The 26736-nt window shown below is 42.5% G+C and overlaps 1 protein-coding gene across 1 annotated transcript in view; it reads left to right on the top strand.

The window, feature by feature from the left end:
• The first annotated feature begins 2157 nt into the window (after window positions 1-2157).
• The window catches only part of mier3a (mesoderm induction early response 1, family member 3 a), a 45056-nt gene continuing 20477 nt past the window's right edge, over window positions 2158-26736 (top strand). Inside the window, 4 exon segments of the mRNA XM_036977749.2 lie at window positions 2158-2297; window positions 11089-11113; window positions 15048-15193; window positions 26457-26591. Of these exon segments, the coding sequence (XP_036833644.2) occupies window positions 2289-2297; window positions 11089-11113; window positions 15048-15193; window positions 26457-26591 (315 nt within the window). The 5' untranslated portion in view covers window positions 2158-2288.

The raw sequence follows: 26736 nt of genomic DNA, 5'->3' as shown, positions 1-26736 counted from the left end.
AACAACAAATGGATAGCATACAATCATAGATTCATTTTAGGCTACACAAGCTTACAAACAATTACAATTACAAGTCACAATAATCACAAGAATGGCTTCAGATCAAAGTCTACGTTAAGACCGAAGGGAGCAAGGGTCTTTAAGTTAAAGATCCAGGCAGCCTCTCGTATTAACAATAAATTATCAAGGTCACCCCCTCTCCTAGGGAGGGTGAGATGTTCGATGCCAGTCTAACGCAGAGATGAAATCGAGTGGTTTGCCTCCAAAAAGTGGGCCGCAACTGGGCAAGTCAAGTTTTTGCACCTAATGGTGCTACGATGCTCTGAGATACGTACTTTTAATTTGCGCTGGATGAATCTTTACCAGGCTTCACAAAATGCAACTCCAAAGCACGTTTAACATCCTGATGTTAGCACTCCTTTCCTCCAGAACGTCCAGAACGTCAGAACGTCAGAACGTGACACTTATGCTATACATCTTCACGTATTCTTAGCTTTTCTTCCAGATGTCTTTTACATTCATCACTAGATTGTCAAATATATGCACTGCTGCAAAAGCTCTTCCTGGAGCGTCTGCTTTTTCTATTTGAAACAGCCATAACATCTTACTCTGCTAACAAAGGTATCTGTACTGTCTTTCCTTTCAACACATCCCCCAGTTGTTTCCATTCCCATAGGAGAACAGAATTTTATGTCCTACACCTTCTTTGATAAATGTAGCGCACCCACCACCCAAACCCTCCATTCTATCACTTCTCACAGAGATAAACCCAGGTATAATATAATATAATCCAACTGAGGTTTAAGCCATGTTTCTTGTATACACACCACATCCGGTAAAACAACAAAATCATGTATAAACTTCTTATTCTTGTCCTTGGCTATCAAACTCCTAGTGTTCCATTGAACAAGGAACATCATAAAAGTATTTATTATCCTGATCATCATTTCAATTTTGATTCAGCATCTGATTTATAATATTTATCGTAACTTCAGAAATACCCAGAAATCTTTGGCTGCCTTCACTACTTATTTTATTTGTGCAGTCCTGCTCGTATGTGGAGCAGTCATATTGATTGCCCTACAGATGAAGGCCAAGAAGTCTATTACCATGGTCTATTACCATAATCTACCGCCATGGTTTTATCTATAATCAAGTATTTATGCTCACATATCACATCAACAATTGGAGAGGTTCTACCTGCCTCCTTGGAGCCTCCTTGGAGCGGCCACAACCGGCTGTGCTCAGGAGTCCCATAGGGCAGCGCACAATTGGTCCAGCATCGTCCGGGTTAGGAGAGTGTTTAGCTGGGGTAGACCGTCATTGTAAATAACAATTTGTTCTTAAATGACTTGCCTAGTTAAATAAAGGTTAAATAAAAAATAAAAAACTTATTCCATAGTAATTTCCAATGTCATCCCAGCAATTACTCCTTTCAGTTTAGACAGCACCTGGAATGTGACATTTCACCCAACCCCCATTTAGTGAGTTACATTTCAAAACGTTCTCCTGCTCAATTTGACTATTTAAATTACCAGGACCTTCCCATAATCCAGCGTTTTGGCATCATTAATCACCCCACTCTCTTTCCTAATTGCTTTTGTCAAACGCAAAGGCTGGAAGTATTTACTAGCTGGTTCTGGGGACACTACCATAACTTTCTAACGTTCTACTCCAACCTCTTTCTCTAGAGTGGTCCTGCACTTTACAGGTCTACTCGCGGTATTCATCCCTCCCATCACCCTAATTATGATTTCTCTTACTCCTGTTCCTCATATTTATAACATGTGTAATTAGCTGATCATCACTGTTTTTTATCACCGTTATCAATTGCCCTAACGCTACCATCTGAACTATCCACTTGTACAGCTGTGCCAAAAAACAAACATCTTGTCCCATAACCAAAAATGAGTTGCGCCTGTTGTCATAGAGATTGATAGAGGACTCATTATGGATGTAACCTATGTTAGCATGGACATTGTCAATGAGGGCTTCCACCATTTTAAAATAGTAAACTGGGTGGGGATTCCTATGAGTTGGGAGCAATCAGCCAATGAAAAATAAAAATTGACTACTTTAAAAAGGAGATGGAAAGATGAGCCCTCTATTTATCTCAATGGCCTGTTGTTCACACGCGTATCTATCCTCTCATTGGCTAGAATGGTCGACTCCCACCTGATCTCGCCTGACTTCCATCTTTGAGGACATGTATTACCATTGTTAGAGTGGTCACTTGAATATCTTGTCAACATAAAGGACAATCTTCGTTGTGAATTAAATGTACAAATATGGCGGAGGTGAGTAAGAAAACCGGGCAGAAGCATCTTAGCTATTTGAAAGATGTATTTTTCAGATCGATTGTGTTAAGTCAACGGTGTCACTATCGACAGTGGTCTTTAAGGTTTTAATCTGAATTGCCGATTTTCAGTATTGTCATTTAGCATTAAAAAAAAATCAAACACAGCGGCGTCCTCGGTTACAGCAAATGTATTTATAACTAACCCTCCTATCTGTGGTTGTAGCCTAGCTAGCTAACAGTTCGCTAACGTTAGGTCCATGGCAGGGGTTCGTATCGGGCATACTTTGTAAGCAAGCTACGTTACCTGGACAGCTAGAATGTTTCGTACCGATAAATCCAGTGAAATTCGATTTTTCTACAATATCAACTGAGATTATTCAAACGTTTTTTCGGTAACTGCTCAGTGGCATTGCATTTCGTTACATTAAGTGGCTTTAACGTTAACGCGTTAGCTCTCGAGATCCAGCGTTGGGCCATAGTTTTCCTTCGCACACAAGCTATCGTTTCTGGGAGCTAACTAGCTACAAGATTGTGGTTACTGCTGAAGGCACATAGATTAAGATTTCATGCAATTTACTGGGGGAGGGCAATCTATTATTATTTTTTGCTCTGGAGAGGGTTGTTATTTTTATTTATTTATTAGGCACAGGGGAGGGTAGTGCCCCCCTCACGGTTTACATTCGGTATTCGAAGGTTTTACTTTATAATTTCTTCCATGCTAGTCACATTTCCTTATCAAATTTTTGAAGGTGTTTTGGTACATCCCTTATGCACGGTTAACTTTCGCTATATCACAGGTCACTGTGGTCTGACGGTCGATCCTGCACTCTGTCCACCGTTCAGTGACAATAGTGGTAGGGGGATAATTTGTCCAGATCCGCAATAGGCTAACTCGCGATCATACCACACACAATAAAAACATTCAAAGCTGCATCAATTGTAATAGAAATCCACAACAAAAAAATAGGAATAGCTGATAGGCATCGGAAAGGCCAGGTGCATCATTGAGCATGAAAGATCAGTGAAGACATGACACACAGCTCAAAAAGCTCCCCTATTGATCTTTAGGGGCAATGCAATTATCCTACCTAGACTATCCTACAACAATGCAAGCGAGTACAACATTTTACTCAAGGTTGCAGTGAAAATGTAATTTGAGTAACTGCACAAAAGCCCTGTGATTTGAATGTTTCAATCGATTTGGCTCAGTTGTGGGTCTACTCTTGACAGTTTATAAGGTCTAGAAAGAGTAGCAGGCCAGTCTGGCTATATTTTTGCTTCTGATACTGTACTCTCTGATACTGATACTGATACTCTCATATATCATCCTATAATAATGTGGCCACATATGCTCCCGGCAGGCCCAGTTATTCAGGAAAGCTTAGTAGTACACACTGTGCATCCTCTCCGAGAGGCTGTTCTTCACACACCTAGAACCTACACTTCAATATAACCTAAATATAACCTAAATATTTTACTTTTAATATGTATTAAAATGTATAATATGTATTACCTTTTTATGTGGCCAGGGCCTAAAATTTAACACTTGCCAAATGTGGATAGATTTTGGCATTGGCGGGTAAAATGTGTATTTCACCAGCCACTTTGGCGGGTGGTCAGTGCTCCACAGTGTGAGCAGGTAACTCGGATTTGTGAATAGAAAGTATGTTCACATTTTATAGTAAAATAAATGCTGCAGTACTTTTCAAAGTATTTCTGCCATTTTGTTTCATAGCTGGTAAATTAATCGCACAAAGTCCACTATGAATCCCATATAGCCTATTCCACCTGGTGCTGCAACACTGCCTGGCTGGGGACTGCACATGTGAAGTGCTGAGTGATAGATACATTTTTAAAGTGCTGCACACAGGCTTAAAAGTTAGTCTAATTTCCTTGAAACAAAAGTCTACTGAAGTGAGACATTGTCATTGTTTGTCGATTTACATTGTTTTGTTCACACACTAGGTTGTTTTTCTATGTTTGCGTTTCAACTGCTAGAGAAGAGAAGACAATGCGTCTCAATCTCACAGGCACTAACATGACTTGTGTTAACAATAAATGTTAACAATTTACTACATTACTTCTTACTAGTAATACATTTGTTTTAGGAACATTAAAGCATGCTCATATTTTGTTTTGTTGGTGAAAAAAATATTTTGTCTGGTAAAAAATCTGAGTGGGTGGTAGATTTTTAAATCTATCTGCCACATTGGCTGGTGGACCAAAAAGTACATTTTATATTTACCCTGTATGTGGCATCAACACAACCAGTCACAATGTTTTAATCTGATTAGGCTTCTTCAAAAGTCTCTTGAAGGCCTGCTCACATTCATAGGAAATATAATTTCAGCATCCTCAGTGACTTGACATTAAACAGGTTTCCATCCAAAGTATTAAAAGGTAACGACATTGTCACTGGTTGTGGGCTCCCGAGTGGCGCAGCAGTCTAAGGCACTGCATCTCAGTGCAAGAGGCGACACTACAGTCCCTGGTTCGAATCCAGGCTGAATCGCATCTGGCTGTGATTCGGAGTCCAATAGGGCAGTTTTTTTGTAAATAAGAATTTGTTCTTAACTGACTTGCCTAGTTCAATGAAGGTAAAACATATATAACACATCCTAGATCTGAATGAAATATTCTTATTAAATACTTTTTTCTTTACATAGTTGAATGTGCTGACAACAAAATCACACACAAATTATCAATGGAAATCAAATGTATCAACCCATGAAGGTCTGGATTTGGAGTGACACTCAAAATTAAAGTGGAAAACTACACTACAGGCTGATCCAACTTTGATGTAATGTCCTTAAAACAAGTCAAAATGAGAGTCAGTAGTGTGTGTGTGGCCTCCACGTGCCTGTATGACCTCCCTACAACGCCTGGGCATGCTCCTGATGAGGTGGCGGATGGTCTCCTGAGGGATCTCCTCCCATACCTGGACTAAAGCATCCGCCAACTCCTGGACAGTCTGTGGTGCAACATGGCGTTGGTGGATGGAGCGAGACATGATGTGCTCAATTGGATTCAGGTCTGGGGAACGGGCGAGCCAGTCCATAGCATCAATGCCTTCCTCTTGCAGGAACTGCTGACACACTCCAGCCACATGAGGTCTAGCATCGTCTTGCATTAGGAGGAACCCAGGGCCAACCGCACCACCATATGGTCTCAGAAGGGGTCTGAGGATCTCATCTCGGTACCTAATGGCAGTCAGGCTACCTCTGGCGAGCACATGGAGGGCTGTGCGGCCCCCCAAAGAAATGCCACCCCACACCATGACTGACCCACCGCCAAACCGGTCATGCTGGAGGATGTTGCAGGCAGCAGAACGTTCTCCACGGCGTCTCCAGACTGTCACATGTGCTCAGTGTGAACCTGCTTTCATCTGTGAAGAGTACAGGGCGCCAGTGGCGAATTTGCCAATCTTGGTGTTCTCTGGCAAATGCCAAACGTCCTGCACGGTGTTGGACTGTAAGCACAACCCCCACCTGTGGACGTCGGGCCCTCATACCACCCTCATGGAGTCTGTGTCTGACCGTTTGAGCAGACGCATGCACATTTGTGGCCTGCTGGAGGTTATTTTGCAGGCTCTGGCAGTGCTCCTCCTTGCACAAAGGCGGAGGTTGCGGTCCTGCTGCTGGGTTGTTGCCCTCCTACGGTTTCCTCCACGTCTCCTGAAGTACTGGCCTGTCTCCTGGTAGCGCCTCCATGCTCTGGACACTACGCTGACAGACACAGAAAACCTTCTTGCCATAGCTCGCATTGTTGTGCCATCCTGGATGAGCTGCACTACCTAAGCCACTTGTGTGGGTTGTAGACTCCGTCTCATGCTACCATTATGTGAGTTATGTGAGTGAAAGCACCGCCAGCATTCAAAAGTGACCAAAACATCAGCCAGGAAGCATAGGAACTGAGAAGTGGTCTGTGTTCACCACCTGCAGTACCACTCCTTTATTGGGGGAGTCTTGCTAATTGCCTATAATTTCCACCTGGTGTCTCTTCCATTTGCACAACAGCATGTGACATTTATTGTCAATCAGTGTTGCTTCCTAAGTGGACAGTTTGATTTCACAGAAGTGTGATTGACTTGGAGTTACATTGTGTTGTTTAAGTGTTCCCTTTATTTTTTTGAGCAGTGTATGTACAGTGCCTTGCGAAAGTATTCGGCCCCCTTGAACTTTGCGACCTTTTGCCACATTTCAGGCTTCAAACATAAAGATATAAAACTGTATTTTTTTTGTGAAGAATCAACAACAAGTGGGACACAATCATGAAGTGGAACGACATTTATTGGATATTTCAAACTTTTTTAACAAATCAAAAACTGAAAAATTGGGCGTGCAAAATTATTCAGCCCCTTTACTTTCAGTGCAGCAAACTCTCTCCAGAAGTTCAGTGAGGATCTCTGAATGATCCAATGTTGACCTAAATGACTAATGATGATAAATACAATCCACCTGTGTGTAATCAAGTCTCCGTATAAATGCACCCGCACTGTGATAGTCTCAGAGGTCCGTTAAAAGCGCAGAGAGCATCATGAAGAACAAGGAACACACCAGGCAGGTCCGAGATACTGTTGTGAAGAAGTTTAAAGCCGGATTTGGATACAAAAAGATTTCCCAAGCTTTAAACATCCCAAGGAGCACTGTGCAAGTGATAATATTGAAATGGAAGGAGTATCAGACCACTGCAAATCTACCAAGACCTGGCCGTCCCTCTAAACTTTCAGCTCATACAAGGAGAAGACTGATCAGAGATGCAGCCAAGAGGCCCATGATCACTCTGGATGAACTGCAGAGATCTACAGCTGAGGTGGGAGACTCTGTCCATAGGACAACAATCAGTCGTATATTGCACAAATCTGGCCTTTATGGAAGAGTGGCAAGAAGAAAGCCATTTCTTAAAGATATCCATAAAAAGTGTCATTTAAAGTTTGCCACAAGCCACCTGGGAGACACACCAAACATGTGGAAGAAGGTGCTCTGGTCAGATGGAACCAAAATTGAACTTTTTGGCAACAATGCAAAATGTTATGTTTGGCGTAAAAGCAACACAGCTGAACACACCATCCCCACTGTCAAACATGGTGGTGGCAGCATCATGGTTTGGGCCTGCTTTTCTTCAGCAGGGACAGGGAAGATGGTTAAAATTGATGGGAAGATGGCTGGAGCCAAATACAGGACCATTCTGGAGAACCTGATGATGCAGACTCCAGATGGAGTCTGCAAAAGACCTGAGACTGGGACGGAGATTTGTCTTCCAACAAGACAATGATCCAAAACATAAAGCAAAATCTACAGTGGAATGGTTAAAAAATAAACATATCCAGGTGTTAGAATGGCCAAGTCAAAGTCCAGACCTGAATCCAATCGAGAATCTGTGGAAAGAACTGAAAACTGCTGTTCAAATGCTCTCCATCCAACCTCACTGAGCTCGAGCTGTTTTGCAAGGAGGAATGGGAAAAAAATTCAGTCTCTCGATGTGCAAAACTGATAGACATACCCCAAGTGACTTAATCGCAGCAAAAGGTGGCGCTACAAAGTATTAACTTAAGGGGGCTGAATAATTTTGCACGCCCAATTTTTCAGTTTTTGATTTGTTAAAAAAGTTTGAAATATCCAAGAAATGCCGTTCCACTTCATGATTGTGTCCCACTTGTTGTTGATTCTTCACAAAAAAATACAGTTTTATATCTTCATGTTTGAAGCCTGAAATGTGGCAAAAGGTCGCAAAGTTCAAGGGGGCCGAATACTTTCGCAAGGCACTGTACATACACACACACACACACACACACACACAGTTGGGGTTGGAAGTTTACATACACTTAGGTTGGAGTAATTTAAAACTAATTTTTCAACCACTCCACAAATTTCTTGTTGGTCTTCTGTAGATTAGGACATCTACATTGTGCATGACACAAGTAATTTCCAATAATTGTTTACAGGAAGATTATTCAACTTAACTCACTGTATCACAATTCCAGATGGTCAGAAGTTTACATACACTCAGTTGACTGTGCCTTTAAACAGCTTGCAAAATTCCAGAAAATTATGTCATGGCTTTAAAAGCTTCTGATAGGCTAATTGACATAATTTTAGTCAATTGGAGGTGTACCTGTGGATGTATTTCAAGGCCTACCTTTCAAACTTAGTGCATCTTTGCTTGACATTATGTGAAAATCAAAAGAAATTAGCCAAGACCTCAAAAATAATTGTAGACCTCCACAAGTCTGGTTAATCTTGGGAGCAATTTCCAAACGCCTGAAGGTACCACATTCATCTGTACAAACAATAGTATGCAAGTAATAACACTGGGACCACGCATCTGTCATCCCGCTCAGGAAAGAAACGCGTTCGGTCTCCTAGAGATGAACGAACTTTGGTGCGAAAAGTGCAAATCAATCCCAGAACAACAGAAAATGACCTTGTGAAGATGCTGGAGGAAACGGGTACAGAAGTATCTTTATCCACAGTAAAATGAGTCCTATATCGACATAACCTGAAAGGCCGCTCAGCAAGGAAGAAGCCACTGCTTCGGCATATGGGGACAAAGATCATACTTTTTTTGAGAAATGTCCTCTGGTCTGATGAAACAAAAATAGAACTGTTTGGCCATAATGACCATCGTTATGTTTGGAGTAAAAAGGGGGATGCTTGCAAGCTGAAGAACACCATCCCAACCGTGAAGCACGGGGGTGGCAGCATTATATTGTGGGAGGGACTGGTGCACTTCACAACTAGATGGCGTCACGAGGGTGGAAAATTCGGTGGATTTATTGAAGCAACATCTCAAGACATCAGTCAGGAAGTTAACGCTTGTTCGCAAATGGGTCTTCCAAATGGCCCCAAGCATACTTCCAAAGTTGTGGCAAAATTACTTAAGGACAACAAAGTCAAGGTATTGGAGATCACAAAGCCCTGACCTCAATCCTATAGCAAATGTGTGGGCAGAACTGAAAAAGCGTGTGCGAGCAAGGAGGCCTATAATCCTGACTCGTTACACCAGCTCTGTCAGTAGGAATGGGCTAAAATTCACCCAATTTATTGTTGGAAGCTTGTGGAAGGCTACCCGACACGCTTGACCCAATTTAAACCATTTAAAGGCAATGCTACCAAATACTAATTGAGTGTATGTAAACTTCTGACCCACTGGGAATGTGATGAAAGAAATACAAGCTGAAAGATCATTCTCCCTATTATTCTGACATTTCACATTCTTAAAATAAAGCAGTGATCCTAACTGACCTAAGACAGGGAATTTTTACTAGGATTAAATGTCAGGAATTGTGAAACCGAGTTTAAATCTATTTGGCTAAGGTGTATGTAAACTTCCGAAACAACTGTGTGCGTGCATACATACATACATACATACATACATACATGAATAGTTTAAGTTAGGCTATTGATTACAAACTTAAGTTGGGGTTTTGTTTTCTCGCATTTCTTAGCCAATTAAGGCAAGCGCTGTTTTCTATTCTCACTCTGCTGCTGCCTTCGCCACATTGTTCTCAACACCAATATGCTGGTTGACTTTGCTGTTTTGCACATCAACATGGTCTAGGAAAAGGTGCCATTTCAGAATTGCAGACAGCGACTGCTATCCAACGCGGGTGAAATCGCATTGGTCATAAAATATCATTTTTATTAGTGTTGCACCTGGTTGGAGGATTCTGGATTTCCTGTTTTATTCTATAATGATTCCAGCACACCTCAAACTGGAATTTCTGGAAAACCAGGGAATTTATAGGAAGTTGCAGGGATTTTACAACCCTAGTTGCACCATTGTTCTTACATAATATAATCCTATACATTTCAGTAGCACATGTATTTGTGATGGACTGTACCATCCCCACAGCCTCCGCAATGGATTAGTCCACTGAGACTGGCGCAAATCAGATATTTGCGGCGACTCAAATTTGTCTACCAAGATGGGGCTAGCTCTAGTAGGGGGGGATGTCTTTTCTGTTTGTCGAGATTGACATAGTCTACTATTGCGGTGTTGAACACGCAAACCATGTTATTGAAGTGCCTGAAGTTGATATGCTTTGTTAATTGATTATGCGGTGCATTGTTACAGCTCTGGTGAATGCATAAGGCTGACATGTATGCTTTGTTCCTTTTTTTTTAGCACCTTGCACTTTCACATTTTTTGTATTCTTTCAAGCATGGATTACTTTTTGAACTCTACAGATATCTTGTCTTCCATGCGCCGGCCGCCTTTCATTCTAGCTTGAACGCAAACCCTCATACTGGCTTTCTGCATTGACACAGAAGCCTGTTGGTGAAAAATGTGTTGCATATATTTTATTTAATTATGAATATTGCATCAAAATGTAGAAAATCTGATTTCGCCCTAGCCGATCATAGTGTAATGAAACAGGCAGGAAGAGTTCGGTGGTCAGTGAACCCTCAGCCTTCTAGTCTGTAGCCCTGCTTGATAGACTGACACACAAGCATGCTGAAGTGACAAAGTTGATATCAGTATTTAATAAACAGTTATTTGTGCCGCCCCCCCCCCCCCCCCCCAACAACGCCTGAATTGACTCAACTAAATAACTTGCTACCAGTACCTTGCTATTTAAGAGCTCAGCAAATGGTGTAATGGTAATACCAATGACTGTATATGGTGATGTAAACTAGACGGGGGATTATCTTTTATGTTAACTAAATTGGGTTATAGTTTCATATATAACTTACTGTCATTGCGACGATTTTGCCTGTTTACTAGATGTAGCCTAGCTAGCTAACGTTATTCCAAATCTCACCCCCTACTATCTCTTATTTTTTTAGGCTTCCTTTGGAAGTACAAGCCCAGGTAAGTTTTCTACCTGTGACTTTTTGTTGTATTAATGCAGGTGGAACCATGAATTTGTTGTGCAGTATCCGTCAAAAGTTTGGACACACCTACTCATTCCAGGGTTTGTCTGTATTTTTACTATTTTCTACATTGTAGTATAATAGTGATGACATCAAAACTATGGAATCATGTAGTAACCAAAAAAGTGTTAGGGTTATATATTATATTTGAGATTCTTCAAAGTTGCCACCTTTTTCCTTGATGACAGCTTTGCACACTCTTGGCATACTCTCAACCAGCTTCATGAGATAGTCACCTGGACTGCATTTCAATTAACAGGTGTGCCTTGTTAATTTGTGGATGTTTGAACCAATGAGTTGTGTTGTGTGAAGGTAGCCCTATTTTGTAAAATACAAAGTCCATATTATGGCAAGTACAGCTCAAATGAGCAAAGACAAACGACAGTCTATCATTACTTTAAGACAAGAACGTCAGTCGATGCAGAAAAGTTCAAGAACTTTGAAAGTTTCTTCAAGCGCAGGCGCAAAAACCATCAAGTGCTATGAAGAAACTGGTTCTCATGAGGACCGTCCGTATCTTACGGCAAAAAAGAGCTTCTGGATATTAGGACAGCGATCATTCACCTCGGATTAGACAGTTTTTTTCTTCAACACGCAAGACACACAGGACGTTCTCCAAACACCCGACAGGACCAACGTCCCCGTTATTTGCAAGAGGAAGAAACGCAGGTACAGGGGACACAGCGGGATGCCTTGTGAGGACCCGCAGAAGGCGAGTGAGAAAGCTGCCGTTGCCGTCAATATTACTCGCCAACGTGCAATCATTGGACAATAAATAAGACGAGGTACAATCATGAATATCCTACCAACGGGACATCAAAAACTGTAGTATCCTATGTTTCATGTAATCGTGGCTGAATGACGACATGGATATTCAGCTAGCGGGAGGGAAAGGGGGAAAGAATTTCTTGATTACCCGTACTCCACACACAGAGACGCGTACAAAGCTCTCCCTCGCCCTCCATTTGGTAAATCCGACCACCACTCGTTCCTCCTGATTCCTGCTTACAAGCAAAAATTAAAGCAGGAAGCATCGTTGACTTGATCTGACCACTTTTCTTTTTATAGATGAAGCAGATGCTAAGCTAAAGAACTGTTTTGCTAGCACATACTGGAACATGTTCCGGGATTCTTCCAATGACATTGAGGAGTACACCAAATCAGTCTCTTCCTTTATCAATAAATGCGTTGAGGATGTTGTCCCCACAGTGATTGTACGTACATACCCCAACCAGAAGCCATGGATTACAGGTAACATTCGCACTGACCTAAAGGACAGAGCTGCCGCTTTCAAGGTGCGGGACTCTAACCCGGAAGCCTACAAGAAATCCTGCTTTGCCCTGCATCGAACCATCAAACAGGCAAAGTGTCAATACAGGGCTAAGATTGAATCATACTACACCGGGTCCGACGCTCATCTTAATTAAGTGGCAGGGCTTGCCAACTATTACAGACTACAAAGGGAAGCACAGCCGCAAGCCGCCCAGTGACGCGAGCCCTCCACTTCTATGCTCGCGTCGAGGCAAGCAACACTGAGGCATGCATGAGGGCATCAGCTGTTCCGGACGACTATGATAACCCTCTCCGTAGCCGACGTGAGTAACACTTAAAAAATAGGTCAACATTCACAAGACTGCGGGGCCAGACAAATTACCAGGACGTGTGCTCTGGGCATCTGCTGACCAACTGGCAGGTGTCTTCACTGACATTTTCAACATGTCCCTTTATTGAGTCTGTAATACCAACATGTTTCAAGCAGACCACCATAGTTCCTGTGCCCAAGAACACCAAGGCAACCTGCCTAAATGGCTACAGACCTGTAGCACTCACGTCCATAGCCATGAAGTGCTTTGAAAGGCTGTTAATGGCTCACATCAACACCATTATCCCAGAAACACTAGACCCACTCCAATTTGCATACTGCCCAAACAGATCCACAGATGATGCAATCTCTATTGCACTCCACACTGCCCTTTCCCACCTGGACAAAAGGAACACTCATGTGAGAATGCTATTCGTTGACTACAGCTCAGCGTTCAACACCATAGTATCCTCAAAGCTCATCGCTAAGGACCCTCCCTCTGCAACTGGATCCTAGACTTCCTGACGGGCCGCCCCCAGGTGGTGAGGGTAGGTAGCGATACATCTGCCACGCTGATCCTCAACACCAGAGCATCCCAGGGGTGCGTGCTCAGTCCCCTCCTGTACTCCCTGTTCACCCACGACTGCATTTCCAGGCATGACTCCAACACCATTTAAGTTTTCAGACGACACAACAGTGTCTGATCACCGACAACGACGAGACAGCCTATAGGGAGGAGGTCAGAGACGTGGCCGGGTGGTGCCAGAATAACAACCTATCCCTCAACTTGACCAGGACTAAGGAGATTGTGGACTACGGGAAAAGGAGGACCGCGCACGCCCCCATTCTCATCGAGGCTGTAGTGGAGCAGGTTGAGAGCTTCAAGTTCCTTGGTGTCCACATCACCGACCAAACTAGAATAGTCCAAACACACCAAGACCGTCGTGAAGAGGGCACGACAAAGCCTATTTCCCCCTCAGGAAACTATAAAAAGATTTCTGCATTGTGTCCCACCACCCGTCAACCCCTCTTCACGCTACTGCTACTCTCTGTTCATCATATATGCATAGTTACTTTAACCATATCAACATACAGACACCGGTTAGTCAGGCTGATTGAGGTAGTATGTAGCCTTGCTACTTTTATAGCCTCGCTACTGTTTTTCACTGTCTTTTTACTGTTTTTATTTCTTTACTTACCTGTTGTTCACCTAATAGCTTTTTTGCACTATTGGTTAGAGCCTGTAAGTAAGCATTTCTCTGTAAGGTCTACATCTGTTGTATTCGGCGCATGTGACCAATACACTTTGAATTGAAAGACTGAGTTACCTCTGCTGCAGAGGCTAAGTTCATTAGCGTTAACTGCTCCTCAACTTGCAGCCCAAATAAATGCTTCAGACTTCAAGTAACAGACACATCTCAACATCAACTGTTCAGAGGAATCTGTGAATCAGGCCTTCATGGTAAAATTGCTGCATTGAAACCACTACTAAAGCATGTCAATAAGAAGACTTGCTTGGGCCAAGAAACACGCGCAATGGACATTAGACCGGTGGATATCTGTCCTTTTGGTGTGACGAATCCAAATTTGAGATTTTTTGGGGGGTTCTGACTGCCATGTCTTTGTGAGATGCAGAGTAGGTGAACGGATGATCTCTGCATGTGTGGTTCCCACCGTGAAGCATGGAGGAGGTGTGATGGTGCTTTGCTGGTGCCGCTGTCAATGATATTTTAGAATTCAAGGCACACTTAAAACAGCATGGCTACCACAGCATTTTGCAGCGATTTTGCCATCCCACCTGGTTTGGGCTCAGTGGCACTATCATTTTGTTTTTCAACAGGCCAATGACCCAAAACATACCTCCAGGCTGTGTAAGAGCTATTTGACCAAGAAGGAGAGTAGTGGAGTGCTTCATCAGATGACCTGGCCTCCACTCTGGAGGTTTGGGATGACTTGGACCGCAGAGTGAAGGAAAAGCAACCAACAAGTGCTCAGCGTATGTTGGAAAAGCAGTCTTCATGAAGCTGGTTGAGAGAATGCCAAGAGTGTGCAAAGCTGGCTTCAAGGCACAGGATGGCTACTTTTGAAGAATATAAAATATATTGATTTAACACTTTTTTTGGTTACATGATTCCATATGTGTGTGTTTTGATTTCTTCACTATTCTGTGATGTAGAAAAAATAAAGAAACCCTTCAATGAGTAGATCTGTCCAAACTTTTGACTGGCACTTTACCTCATTCACTGTATTAACTAGCAAAGTCTAATGTTACTGTGTTGTTATTATCCAGTTGGCTCTCTGTCTTCAGAAGATCATGACTTTGATCCAACAGCAGAGATGTTGGTCCATGACTATGACGATGAGCAAACTTTGGAGGACGAGGAGATGCAGGAGGAAGGGACAAGCGTCAGCGCTGAAATAGCAGATTTGGAGAAGGTACAATTTGATGTTCCACAGATGTCATTGTTACAAGATGCAAAATTAGACAGGCTAGAAATCTAAAATAATGCATCACATGCATGCACCCATATTGGTTTACATGTCATTCATTGAACACTTGAGCTCTTTTTGTAATTAAGGGATCGTTCAATATTTGTTGGACCAGATTTTTCTAAATTGAACTTGGGCATTTTATTACAAACAAACCATTCACATTTGGGATATTTTGTTTCTTTTAGCTGTCGCTGGCAAAAGAGTAGCTCCCACTAATGTAATCCAATGGGGCCAATATTCTGAATCGCAAATGTTTTTCCATGACACTCCAAAGCAACGTGTAGCCTTGAGGTACATAATAAATGTGTGTGTGTGTGTGTGTAAGGGGTTCTCAACTACTGTAGTAGTTACAATCTTACAAGTCGCGACCACCAAACAGTTCACACACCTCTTGTTGGCGGAAAGAACACTTTGCAGCTGCGCCACGGCAAATTATTGCCGTCACGCCTCAAAAATATGAAACATTGAAAAATATTTTTCAATGGTCACTTTGAAGATGTTAGAACAGTCCACATTTTACTTTTCCTCTACAAACAAAATTAGTACTGAATAGAACAATCTGACAAACCCATAGAATAATTTATCTATACTGAACAAAAATATAAATGCAACATGAAACAATTTCCAAAGTTTTATGGAGTTAGTTTAATAGAAGGAAATCAGTCAGTTGAAATAACTTCATTACACCATAATCTATGGATTTCACATGACTGGGCATGGGCGCAGCCATGGGTGGGCCTGCGAGGGCGTAGGCCCACCCACTTGGGAGCCAGGTCCTGCCACTGGGGAGCCAGGACAAGCCAATCAGAATGAGTTTTTCCCCACAAGGGCTTTATTAGACAGAAATACTCTTGAGCAACTCCCCTTCCCTCCCTCCTTCCTAAGACGATCCTGCAGGTGAAGAAGCCGGATGGTGGACATTCCGCCAGTCAGCATGCCAATTGCACCCTCAACGAGACTTCTGTGGCTTTGTTGTAAAACAACTGCAGATTTTAGTGGCATTTTATTGTCCCCAGCACATTGTGCTCCTGTGTAATGATCATGCTGTTTAATCAACTTCTTGATAATCCATCCACCCAACAGGTGTGGCATATCTTGGCAAACGAGACGCTCACTAACAGAGATGTAACATTTCTGGGGTCTTTTTATTTCCGCTCATGAAACATGGGACCAACACTTTACATGTTGCATTTTTATATTTTTGTTCAGTATATTTACCTAGTCTGCTTGTTCTGTGAGAAATGTTCCTTTCCAGGCGCATTCAAGTTACTAGTGCCACAGGGAGGGAGTACTCCATTCTGACCCAAGTTTTAATGGTGTTTGTTCCCAGCGTTCCTTTCTGAATTTATTTCTCAACTCCTAAATAAGTATAAACTGCACCATTTAAACCTTTTTTAGACTAAGTGGTTTCTGTGAGAAATATAGGCAGGGGGCGTGTTACCCTAACAGGTATGTCTACGTTATATTCAGTGTGTTTATGCAAGTTTTTTGGGGGACAGAGTGCATTCGGAAAGTTTTCAGACCCCTTGACTTTTTCCACATTTTGTTACGTTACAGCCTTAGTCTAAAATTGTTTAAATAAATGTTCCTTATCGATCTACACATAATACCCCATAATGACAAAGTGAAAACAGGTTTTTAGAAATGTTTGCAAATGTATATACAAATAAAATGCCTTATTCCAGACCCTTTTGCTATGAGACTCCTGTTTCCCATGATCATCCTTGATGTTTCTACAACTTGATTGGAGTCCACCTGGAAGACCCCATGAAATGTACAAAAAATTACTGGCAACATATTGCTGTTTGGCAAAGCACATACACGATCGCAAATACCACTCAAATCGACAGCAGTTCATTCAAAGCAAATGCGAAGTGTCACACAGCTAAAATCCCAAAGATGGCGAGCGTGCTCCACCGTAAATGTTCATATTGCAAATGGACATAAAGTCAAGACCCAAGGGTCAAATTTGGATTTGTTATTTTTTTTAATTATAAAATACAACTCCCTCAAGTGCTTTCTGGACAGTTTATTTTTTATTATTTACTTTTTCTTTTTAAATATATATATTTGTCAATAATACATATATAACAACTATATGAACATACCTTAGCCCTTATGGACAAACTCAATAAAATAGGTTTTGTCCGTTTGCAATATATGACCTTAGGAAATCAAAATCCCAGTGAACCATGGCCAAATGGCATAAGAAATGTCCAAATGCCATACATAGGTATTGAATGTACCAAATCAGGGGGGCAGAGCTAGCATGTTGGAGTGAACTGCTGTGTGAGGCTCCTGCAACTTTTTTGCAAAATAATCTAATTTAACCTACTTTATGGCACTTTTTACAACAAACATTTCTTTCTAATTCAAGATTTGGCATTTCATATAAAAAGTTACAGTAATAAGCGACCAAAGGACAATAAATCCACAGCGGAGGCCTACTCCCCACTAAAAAACGAGACAGACATGGCGGAAGGCACATGCAACAACGTGACACTTACAGAACTTACCCGGGCTTTGGGGGAGCTACATGTTGCTATAGCTGAGAATCTTAAGGCCGCTATTGCTGAACTGGACACCAAAATCGAGAGCATCATTCGAACGGTCGCTTCGCATGGCCAGAGCATTGTGGGCCTTGAGAAAGCTTCTGAATTCAACGCTGGTAAGATTGACGAGTTAGAGAAGCTCTGCACGTCATTGCAGGATAGTGTGCAGAGGCTTTCTGTGAAAGTGGTGGACCTGGAGGGCCGATCCAGACGTAATAACCTTTGCGTTGTTGGTCTGGCAGAGGGGGTAGAGGTGGGCTCTCGCCCCACCGACTTCTTCGCCAAGCTATTGAAGGATGCAATGGGATCAGATGTTTTGGCTTTGGATCCCCAGCTGGACCGTGCACATCGCTCCCTTGTCCCAGTACCTGGACCGGGTCAACGTCCTCGCCCAGTAATCATCTGTTGTCAGTTTCAAGACCAAGGATCTTATCCTGCGTGAAGCTCGAATGAGGGGCAACCTGTCACATAAAGGGCACCCATTCCGTGTCTGAGGATTATGCGCCCGACGTGGCAAAGCACCGCACCGACTACAGAGATGTCATGACCAAACTCTACAAACTCCATCTTCGCCCAGCCTTGCTCTTCCCTGCAAGACTAAGAATTACCCCGCCTTCCGGTGAGAAGATTTTGCTCTCCTCAGTTTTGGACGCAGAGAAGTTTATCCGGGGATATACACCAATCCCTTGTACAGATTAGAATGCCTTGTCATTGTGTCTGCTCATGGACTCGAATCCTTACTATACCATAATGGGTGAAACCGTATTAAACGGGCTCAACAAGGGCTACCGAACATGTAAGACGCTGAGCTGACCAATGGATGGCGGTCAGCTCTCATTTAATGTTAAATTCACTTTCATCCCGGCTGTGCTCAGAGCGATGCATATTTTTACTTCCAGGTTTGATCACTGACACCTTCGGATGGATATACTGCCCCCATTTTTGTTTTTGTTTCGTCATTTTTTTTACAATCCTTACATTATTCTTATTAATATTAATTTATTTATTGCTTGCAGGGGACTGGGGGTGATGGTTGGGAAGGGGCGGACACCTGGTTAGCAAGTTGATGTTTTGTGCCGTTCTGCCTTTGTCTAGCCGTGGGCCGCTCTCCCGACTAGAAAACGAGAGGCACAGCGATTCTGGTATGGAAAGGAATTCCCTTTCTACATAAAACCACTATTGCGGATAAAGAGGGTCGGTACGTGATCGTAATAGGAGAAATCCACTCTACCTCAGTAACTCTACTAAATATCTATGGGCCAAACATTGATAACCCCTCTTTTTTCAAAAGAGTCCTTGCCCTCATTCCAGATATCTCCCATACTAACCTGGTCATTGGAGGGGACCTTAACTGTGTGCTAGACCAATATTTGGATAGATCCTCTACCCCTACCTCCTATTCAAGCGAATTCTTGAATACCTATGTAAAAAATTCTAACTTATTTGATATATGGAGGATCGCTAACCCTACGGGTAGGGAATACTCCTTTTACTCTCATGTTCACAATGTTTACACTCGACTTGACTACTTTTTGATGGATGCTAGACTACTCCCCTATACCTGTAATGTGAGGTATCATGATATTATAATCTCGGACCACAGTCCACTCACCTTCTCCCTGAGATTGGGTGACATTGTACCAAACGAGAGGGTCTGGAGGTTGAATCCTCACAGAACCAACATTCTGTGAATATCTTAAAGACCAAATTACATTTTTCTTTGATACCAATGACAACACAGAGACTTCCCCAGCATTATTGTGGGAAACACTGAAGGCTTATCTGAGAGGCTGTATCATCTCCTTTCAGGCTGCCAGGAGTAGGCAAAACAGAGAAACTGTAAGAACTGGAGGGACAAATTAACTTACTGGATAGGGAGAATGCTAGCCATCCATCTATGGAGAAACATAAAAAATTACATCTTTAAAATTTGAATATAATCAGATTCTCTCAGCTAAAATGGCTAAATCTTTTCTCTATGCCAAGCAAAAAATTGAGTTTGGTGACAAACCACACAAATTACTCGCCAGACAACTACGAAAAAATGAATGACTGAATGATTCACAAAGTTAAATCTGCATCTGGGGAATTACTCTCTTCCCCCAAAGACATCAATGACAGTCTCATAAAACTGACGGAATCTATATACATCTAAAGCGGATCCTAACCCCTTAATTATGCAAACTTTCTTGGAGGACTGTAATCGTCCTGCCCTGAACCAGGAAGATTCTAACTTCCTGAATAAGGAAATATCTCTTGATGAAATTCGAGAAACAATTAAATCTCTAAAGAGTGGCAAGACCCTGGGCCCAGATGGATACCCTGGTGAATTCTATAAAACATTCAGCAACATGCTGTCTCCCTACCTGCACAAAATGTTGGTTCAGGCCAATGAGGATGGAGCTCTCCCTTCAACTTTGGATGAAGCGTTCATTACAGTTATACATAAGAACCAAAAGATTTTTGCAAAAACTCTGGCTAACAGGTTTAGCACTTTAATTGGCAAATTGGTCCATTCGGATCAGACCTGCTTTATCCCTAACAGAAACTCATTCTTCAATCTCAGGCGCCTCTTCAACATTATGTATTCTCAGAGGTTACCCAACGTGGACCTTGCCGTCATATCTCTTGTCGCCGAAAGGCCTTAGGGCCGCTCAACTTGGTCAATCTATTCAAGGTCCTACAGAAATGTAATATTGGAGATGGGTTCATAAATTGGATCCAGCTTTTATATAGGAACCCCTGTGCCAGAATACTCACTAACCAATCATTGTCGCCCCGATTTAACCTTTACAGAGGGACAAGGCAGGTTTGTGCGCTGTCGTCTATGCTCTTCGCCCTAATTATCGAACCGCTCGCTCAGATGATTAGATCTCATGCAGCAATACACGGCTATAATACTAAAGATACTCCTAAATAAGATTTCCCTATACGCAGATGACATCCTCCTCTGTAACAGAACCCCAGGCTAGTATCCCAGCTATACTTGATGTGATCAATTTGTTTGGTAACTTCTCGGGATACAGAATAAATTGGAACAAGAGTGAATTAATGCCCATACGGTTGCAAAACACCTCCTGGCTAGAACATCTTCAGAAAAATGTACCTACCTGGGAATTGTAGTTACCAAACAATGCTCCTTACTATTTAATACAAAAACTCAAGGCAAATGTACTATTTTGGAGAACTCTCCCAATTTCTCTGCTCGGAAGAATTAATGCCATTAAAATGGTCTTCCTCCCACAACTGCTCTACCTATATCAGAACATCCCAGTATTCATACCTAAATCCTTTCATAAACAACTGGACTCAATTATCAATCCTTTCATCTGGGATTATAAAACACAGGATAGGTAAAAAACACCTCTGTAAATCCAAGATGGAAGGAGGATTGTCTCTCCCAAATTTTATATTTTATTACTGGGCCGCTAACCTCCGCGTTGTTACGTTTCTGCTGGATGACACACTTCTGTCATCCAGCTGGCTTAGTATGGAGCGTGAGGAGTGTCACCCCTTCTCTATCGGCGCTGTGATTTTGTCGCCTGTCAATCTGGAGATGTCACTTTATTGTAACAATCCTGTTATACATACCACAGTCCGAATCTGGAAGCAAATTAAAGTCCACTTTGAGCTTAGACCAATGTCATTCATGCTCCCTGTCGCCAGGAATCCCTCCTTTGCCCCCCTCTAACCTTGATAACACCTTTGAGCGATGGGGAGAGTTGGGGATAAGTACCATAGGGGATTTATACATAGAAGGGACCTTTTGCTTCCTTTGAGTTGCTGAGGGAAACTTATCTTCCCAGAAGTAATTTTTTCAGATGCCTACAAATTAGATACTACTTTAGAAAACACCTCCCAACATTTGGGAATGCTAAACCTTCCATGTTTGACGGATGCATAAAAATATGCCCCACCTCAGAAACTGATATCGCGTCTATATGATGCTTTTCAATCTGTTAGCACAACTTCTACAGATGCCATTAAGGCAAAATGGAGGAAGAACTAGGGACTGACATCTCGGTGGCAGACTGGGAAGAGAGCTTGGAGTATATCCACACATGCTCCATTAATTCCAGACATCGTCTCATACAATTCAAGGTATTACACAGATGACACTATTCCAAAACTAAACTGCATAGGATATTTCCTGATACATCCCCTACGTGTGATAAATGTCAGGCTGCGCAGGGTACACTACTCCACTGCTTTGCCCTATGCTCTAACTTGCATGGTTATTGGTGTGGAATTTTTGGGATCCTCTCTGAAGTTTTGGAGACTTCAATAGATCCAGACCCGCTTCTGATAATCCTGGGAGTATCTGAGTCCCTAAACGGATTAACCAACCCCCCCAAAACAACTAATCTCTTACGGTCTCATTTCGTCAAAAAAACGAATCTTGTTGTTTTGGAAAAGGAGGGAAGCGCCCTCTACCAAATTATGGCTCAGCGAATTGGCAAACACTGTACACTTAGAAAGAATTAGATATATTCTGAACAATAAATTATCAACATTTGATCAAATCTGGCAGCCTTTCCTCTCCTACTTAGACGAGTCGGCGCTGTGAATTTGTACTTATTAACACACTCTCAATTGTAATATTTTAATTTACCTTTGGGCAGCATGTGCTGGCCCTGCCACCCGAGCAGTTGGGTAGGGGGGAATAAGTGCCGGACGGACGGACGGACGGACGGACGGACACCACCCTCTTTCTTTCTACATGTCCTTGTTTTGTATGGCGTGTTTTGTATTATTTGTTTTGCACCCAGAACTCTGGGTCTTGTTGTTCCTGTATGCTCTTTTATGTTTAGATAAGAATTGTATGTCTTGTATACACCATTCTTGTGTGTGTTTTAATACAAATATTTGAAAGGAAAGTACCAAATCTGGATGTTATGTCCATTTGCCATATATGATCATAGGAAGTCGGTTTCCAAACCCAAAAGTCAGTGAACCATGTCCAAATGGCATTTATACTGACCAAATGATATATCACTATGTTAAGCCCTGAATCAACCTAGGTCTATTTGTCATGTTTGATGAGAGAGAAGTGGGACTCTGTGGTTTTAAAAACCCCCGTCAAACTATTGATGTGCACGGGTGGGGGGTGCGCCCTACCTACCTAGCATTAAACACCATTTCAAAAAATCAGTTTCGATCACCAGGTGCATGGCTGTCCATTTGCAATGACTTACAATGGGCATTTACCATCACGAATATGACATGCTCTAATGTGCTGCAGAAATGCCCAATTGACTGGCCCGTTGAACTCGGGATGGCCGGGCAGCGATGGTGGTTCCTCTCCATCGATCGTTGGTGTTGATTTCAGTCTGTCATTTTGGTGATGGTTCATCACTTTTTAAACTTATTGCAAATAGACAAAAGTCAGCGTCCATCAGTCAATAAGATCTCATTTTGACACCAAACCCACTTTGTCCAACACGTTTAGAAGCCAACTATCACATATTTCAGAGCAGGCCCAAAATTCACAGCGCCTTCTGTTTAAACCATAATAAAAACGTAAATCACGTAGTTACATTCTAGCTGCGGGTCCAGTTATGATATTGTGTAGGCCTAGCTGAGGCGACCCCAAATCCCGAGTTTCGGCTCAATAGGTCATTCAAGCAGCGACCTTAATTAGTGCTGAAAATGCACTTTGTCCGGGCATTGCTACGGAATCCCTGAAAGAGCTATCGGACAGAAACTTTAGGGTCCGTCTCTAGGGGCCGAGGCGGTTTCAATGCACCTAGTCTTCTGACTCTGGGACTTTTCTAAATGTCATCATTTTCGCGATGGTCAAAATGAATTGAAGTCATTGCAAATGTACGAGGCTGTTTCTTGGCCTGAGAACCTTCTAGAGCCACAACTCACAGTGCACTATCGACTTAAGCTCTAGAACATGTATATAAAGTTTCAGAGCTCTAGGTCTGATGGTTCTTTGATAGTTCAAATGCAGGTAACTTGCAGGCTCTGTTTCTATTGGCCTCACACTGTGGCACTCCCGTGTGTATGATTTCAGAAAATCACGTAGAGCTCCGAAATGCCGCAACTGGAGCTGTAATTTCTTTTTTGAAAAAAGTACTTTAACTATCACCAATTGTACGATTTCTCATAAATTACGGTAGATAAATGGCTGGTTCTTTTTTCCTGACACCGTAGGTTCATGTAATTTGACGAAGCTTATTACAGTTTTTGACCTTTTAATCCCAGAAAATGGGCCTTAACTCAGTGTTGAGGCCTCAACGCCATCTTGTTTCTGGGCTAAAAAGCCCATTTGGCCAAACCTGTGCTCACCGAGTTTCGTCTCCGTTTACAGGAAATGGCCATGTCACTTTGGTGTTTTGTCCATTTGCAATAAGCAGCCAGTCGCCATCTGGTGGCATTTTCCAGAAGAGTGGAAAAATTACCGAAATGTAATAAAACAGAAACCAAATGTCCGAGAGACTTCATTTGATGACTTCCTGGAAGATCTGACCCTGGGGCACGGCCTGAGGCTGTTGGCCTATTTGCGGACGTCTAGTAAGGGACCATACATTTGCAATATGGAGATCCTCATCAATCATACGGGAAATGCCATTGGCATCCCTTATGTAGGGAATTATATTAATTGGACATGATTGGGTAAGGCACACACCTGTCTAAATAAGGTTCCACAGTTGACAGTGCATGTCAGAGCAAAAACCAAGCAATGAGGTTGAAGGAATTGTCCATAGAGCTCCAGGACAGGATTGTGTTGAGGCACAGATCAGGGGAAGGGTACCAAAAACTATATGCAGCACTGAAGGTCCCCAAGAACACAGTGACCTCCATCATTCTTAATTGGAAAAAGTTTGGAACCACCAAGACTCTTCCTAGAGCTGGCCAAACTGAGCAATCTGAGAAGGGCCAGGGAGGTGACCAAGAATCCGACGGTCACTCAGACAGAGCTCCAGAGTCTGGAGATGGGAAAACTTTCCAGAAGGCCAACTGTCTCTGGTGGAGTGCTGCAATCAGGGCTTTATGGTAGAGTGGCCAAACGGAAGCCACTCCTCAGTAAAAGGCACACGACAGCCCGCTTGGAGTTTGCCAAAAGGCACCTAAAGGACTCCTAGACCTTGAGAACAAGATTCTCTGATCTGATGAAACCAAGATTGAACTCTTTGGCCAGAATGCCAAGCGTCATATCTAGAGGAAGCCTGGCACCATCCCTACGGTGAAGTATGGTGGTGGCAGCATCATGCTGTGAGGATGTTTTCCAGCGGCAGGGAATGGGAGGCTAGTCAGGATCAAGGGAAAGATGAACGGAGCAAAGTACAGAGAGATCCTTGATGAAAGGACCTGAGCGCTCTGGAGCAGGTTGAGACTGAGATGAAGGTTCACCTTCCAATAAGACAACTACCCTAAGCACACAGCTAAGACCACGCAGGAGTGCCTTCGGGACAAGTATCTGAATGTCCTTGAGCGGCCCAGCCAGAGCCTGGACTTGAACCCGATCGAGCATCGCTGAAGAAACCTGAAAATAGCTGTGCCGCGATAATCCCCATCCAATTTGACAGAGTTTGAGAGGATTTGCAGAGAAGAATGGGAGATGCCCCCCCCCCCCCCCCCCAAATACAGGTGTGCCCAGCTTGTAGAATCATACCCAAGAAGACTCGAGGCTGTAATCGCTGCCAAAGGGGCTTCACAACAAAGTATTGAATAAAGGGTCTGAATACTAATCTAAATGTGATATTTATGTTTTAGCCCAATAGGGTAACTGCAGATAGGCAACACCATGCTTCAGCCTATTTATTTATAGCCACTATGCTGCATCAGTTAGGCTACTACAGGTGATAATGCTTATTGTTAATAGCATACCTGATCATATGGACCATGCATGGGCTATATGTGTGGTCCAATATGAAAACAAATATATTTTAACAAATCATTTTACCAGTATGTTATTTCAGGAGGTGGAACTTTTAAACTAGATGGTGTCTGCATAATTTTTTTATTTATTTTGGAGTAGAATTTTGGGGGGACCCTGGCAGTGGAGGCTGCTGAGGGGAGGATGGCTCATAGTAATGGCTGGAATGAAGTCCATGGAATGGTATCAACCACATATGTTTTCTACCATTCAATTGACTTTATTCTAGCCATTATTATGAGCTGCCCCCTGTGACTTTTTCCTCCCACTGCTCTACATTTTTTCCAGAGCAAACACTGTTTTGCTGTTTTAAAGCCAATTTCCTGGAATTCTACACATTTTGCCCTGTCTCGTGTTCATATGATACTTTAGTGACTCCACAAAATTGATTGGGGCCCCCCTGGTGGTTGAGGCCTCATGGGAACATAATCTGGTCATGATAACTGCAATATTTAAATAACTGGTTAACCTAACTTACCTTGCTAACATGGGATAGTTGATCAACTGGAAGTTTTGAACAGGCTATAATTAATGGCCGATACAACTCCCCTCAATACAATACTAGCCTCGCTCTGTACAAGAAAATGCTAGAAAGGCTGACTCAGTGGATTGACAGCAGCCAAGGTGTGGGAAACAAGATGAATTTGTATTGAGTGAACTGTCCATTTTTTTATGTTAACATTCTGTCATAAATCTTCCTAACTGTTATGCATGAACTTTTGTTTGTTATGATTTGTAAAACAAAATCAAGTCATCTTTAATCATTCAGGAGGGCAACATGCCACTGGAGGAGCTGCTGGCTATGTATAGATACGAAGCATCAATTGGCACCGCTGGAGGGTCCAGTGTGGGCGGCTCTTCTGTAGAACTTACGGACGAGCTACCTGATATGACATTAGATAAAGTAAGTAAGCACCGTGTCAATTTTGTACGTTGGACTTCGTCTTCTGTAATATTTCCATTCACTTGGAAAAGTTATCCCACCTGCAGTGAAAACATATTTGTAAACAAATTGTTAGTAGGTTGTGAGAGGGCTTTCCTTTTAAAAT

This window comes from Oncorhynchus mykiss, chromosome 5, assembly GCF_057628025.1.
Source record: "Oncorhynchus mykiss isolate SJ-2025 chromosome 5, ASM5762802v1, whole genome shotgun sequence".
NCBI lineage: Eukaryota > Metazoa > Chordata > Actinopteri > Salmoniformes > Salmonidae > Oncorhynchus > Oncorhynchus mykiss.
This window is presented reverse-complemented; position numbering and strand designations above follow the sequence as displayed.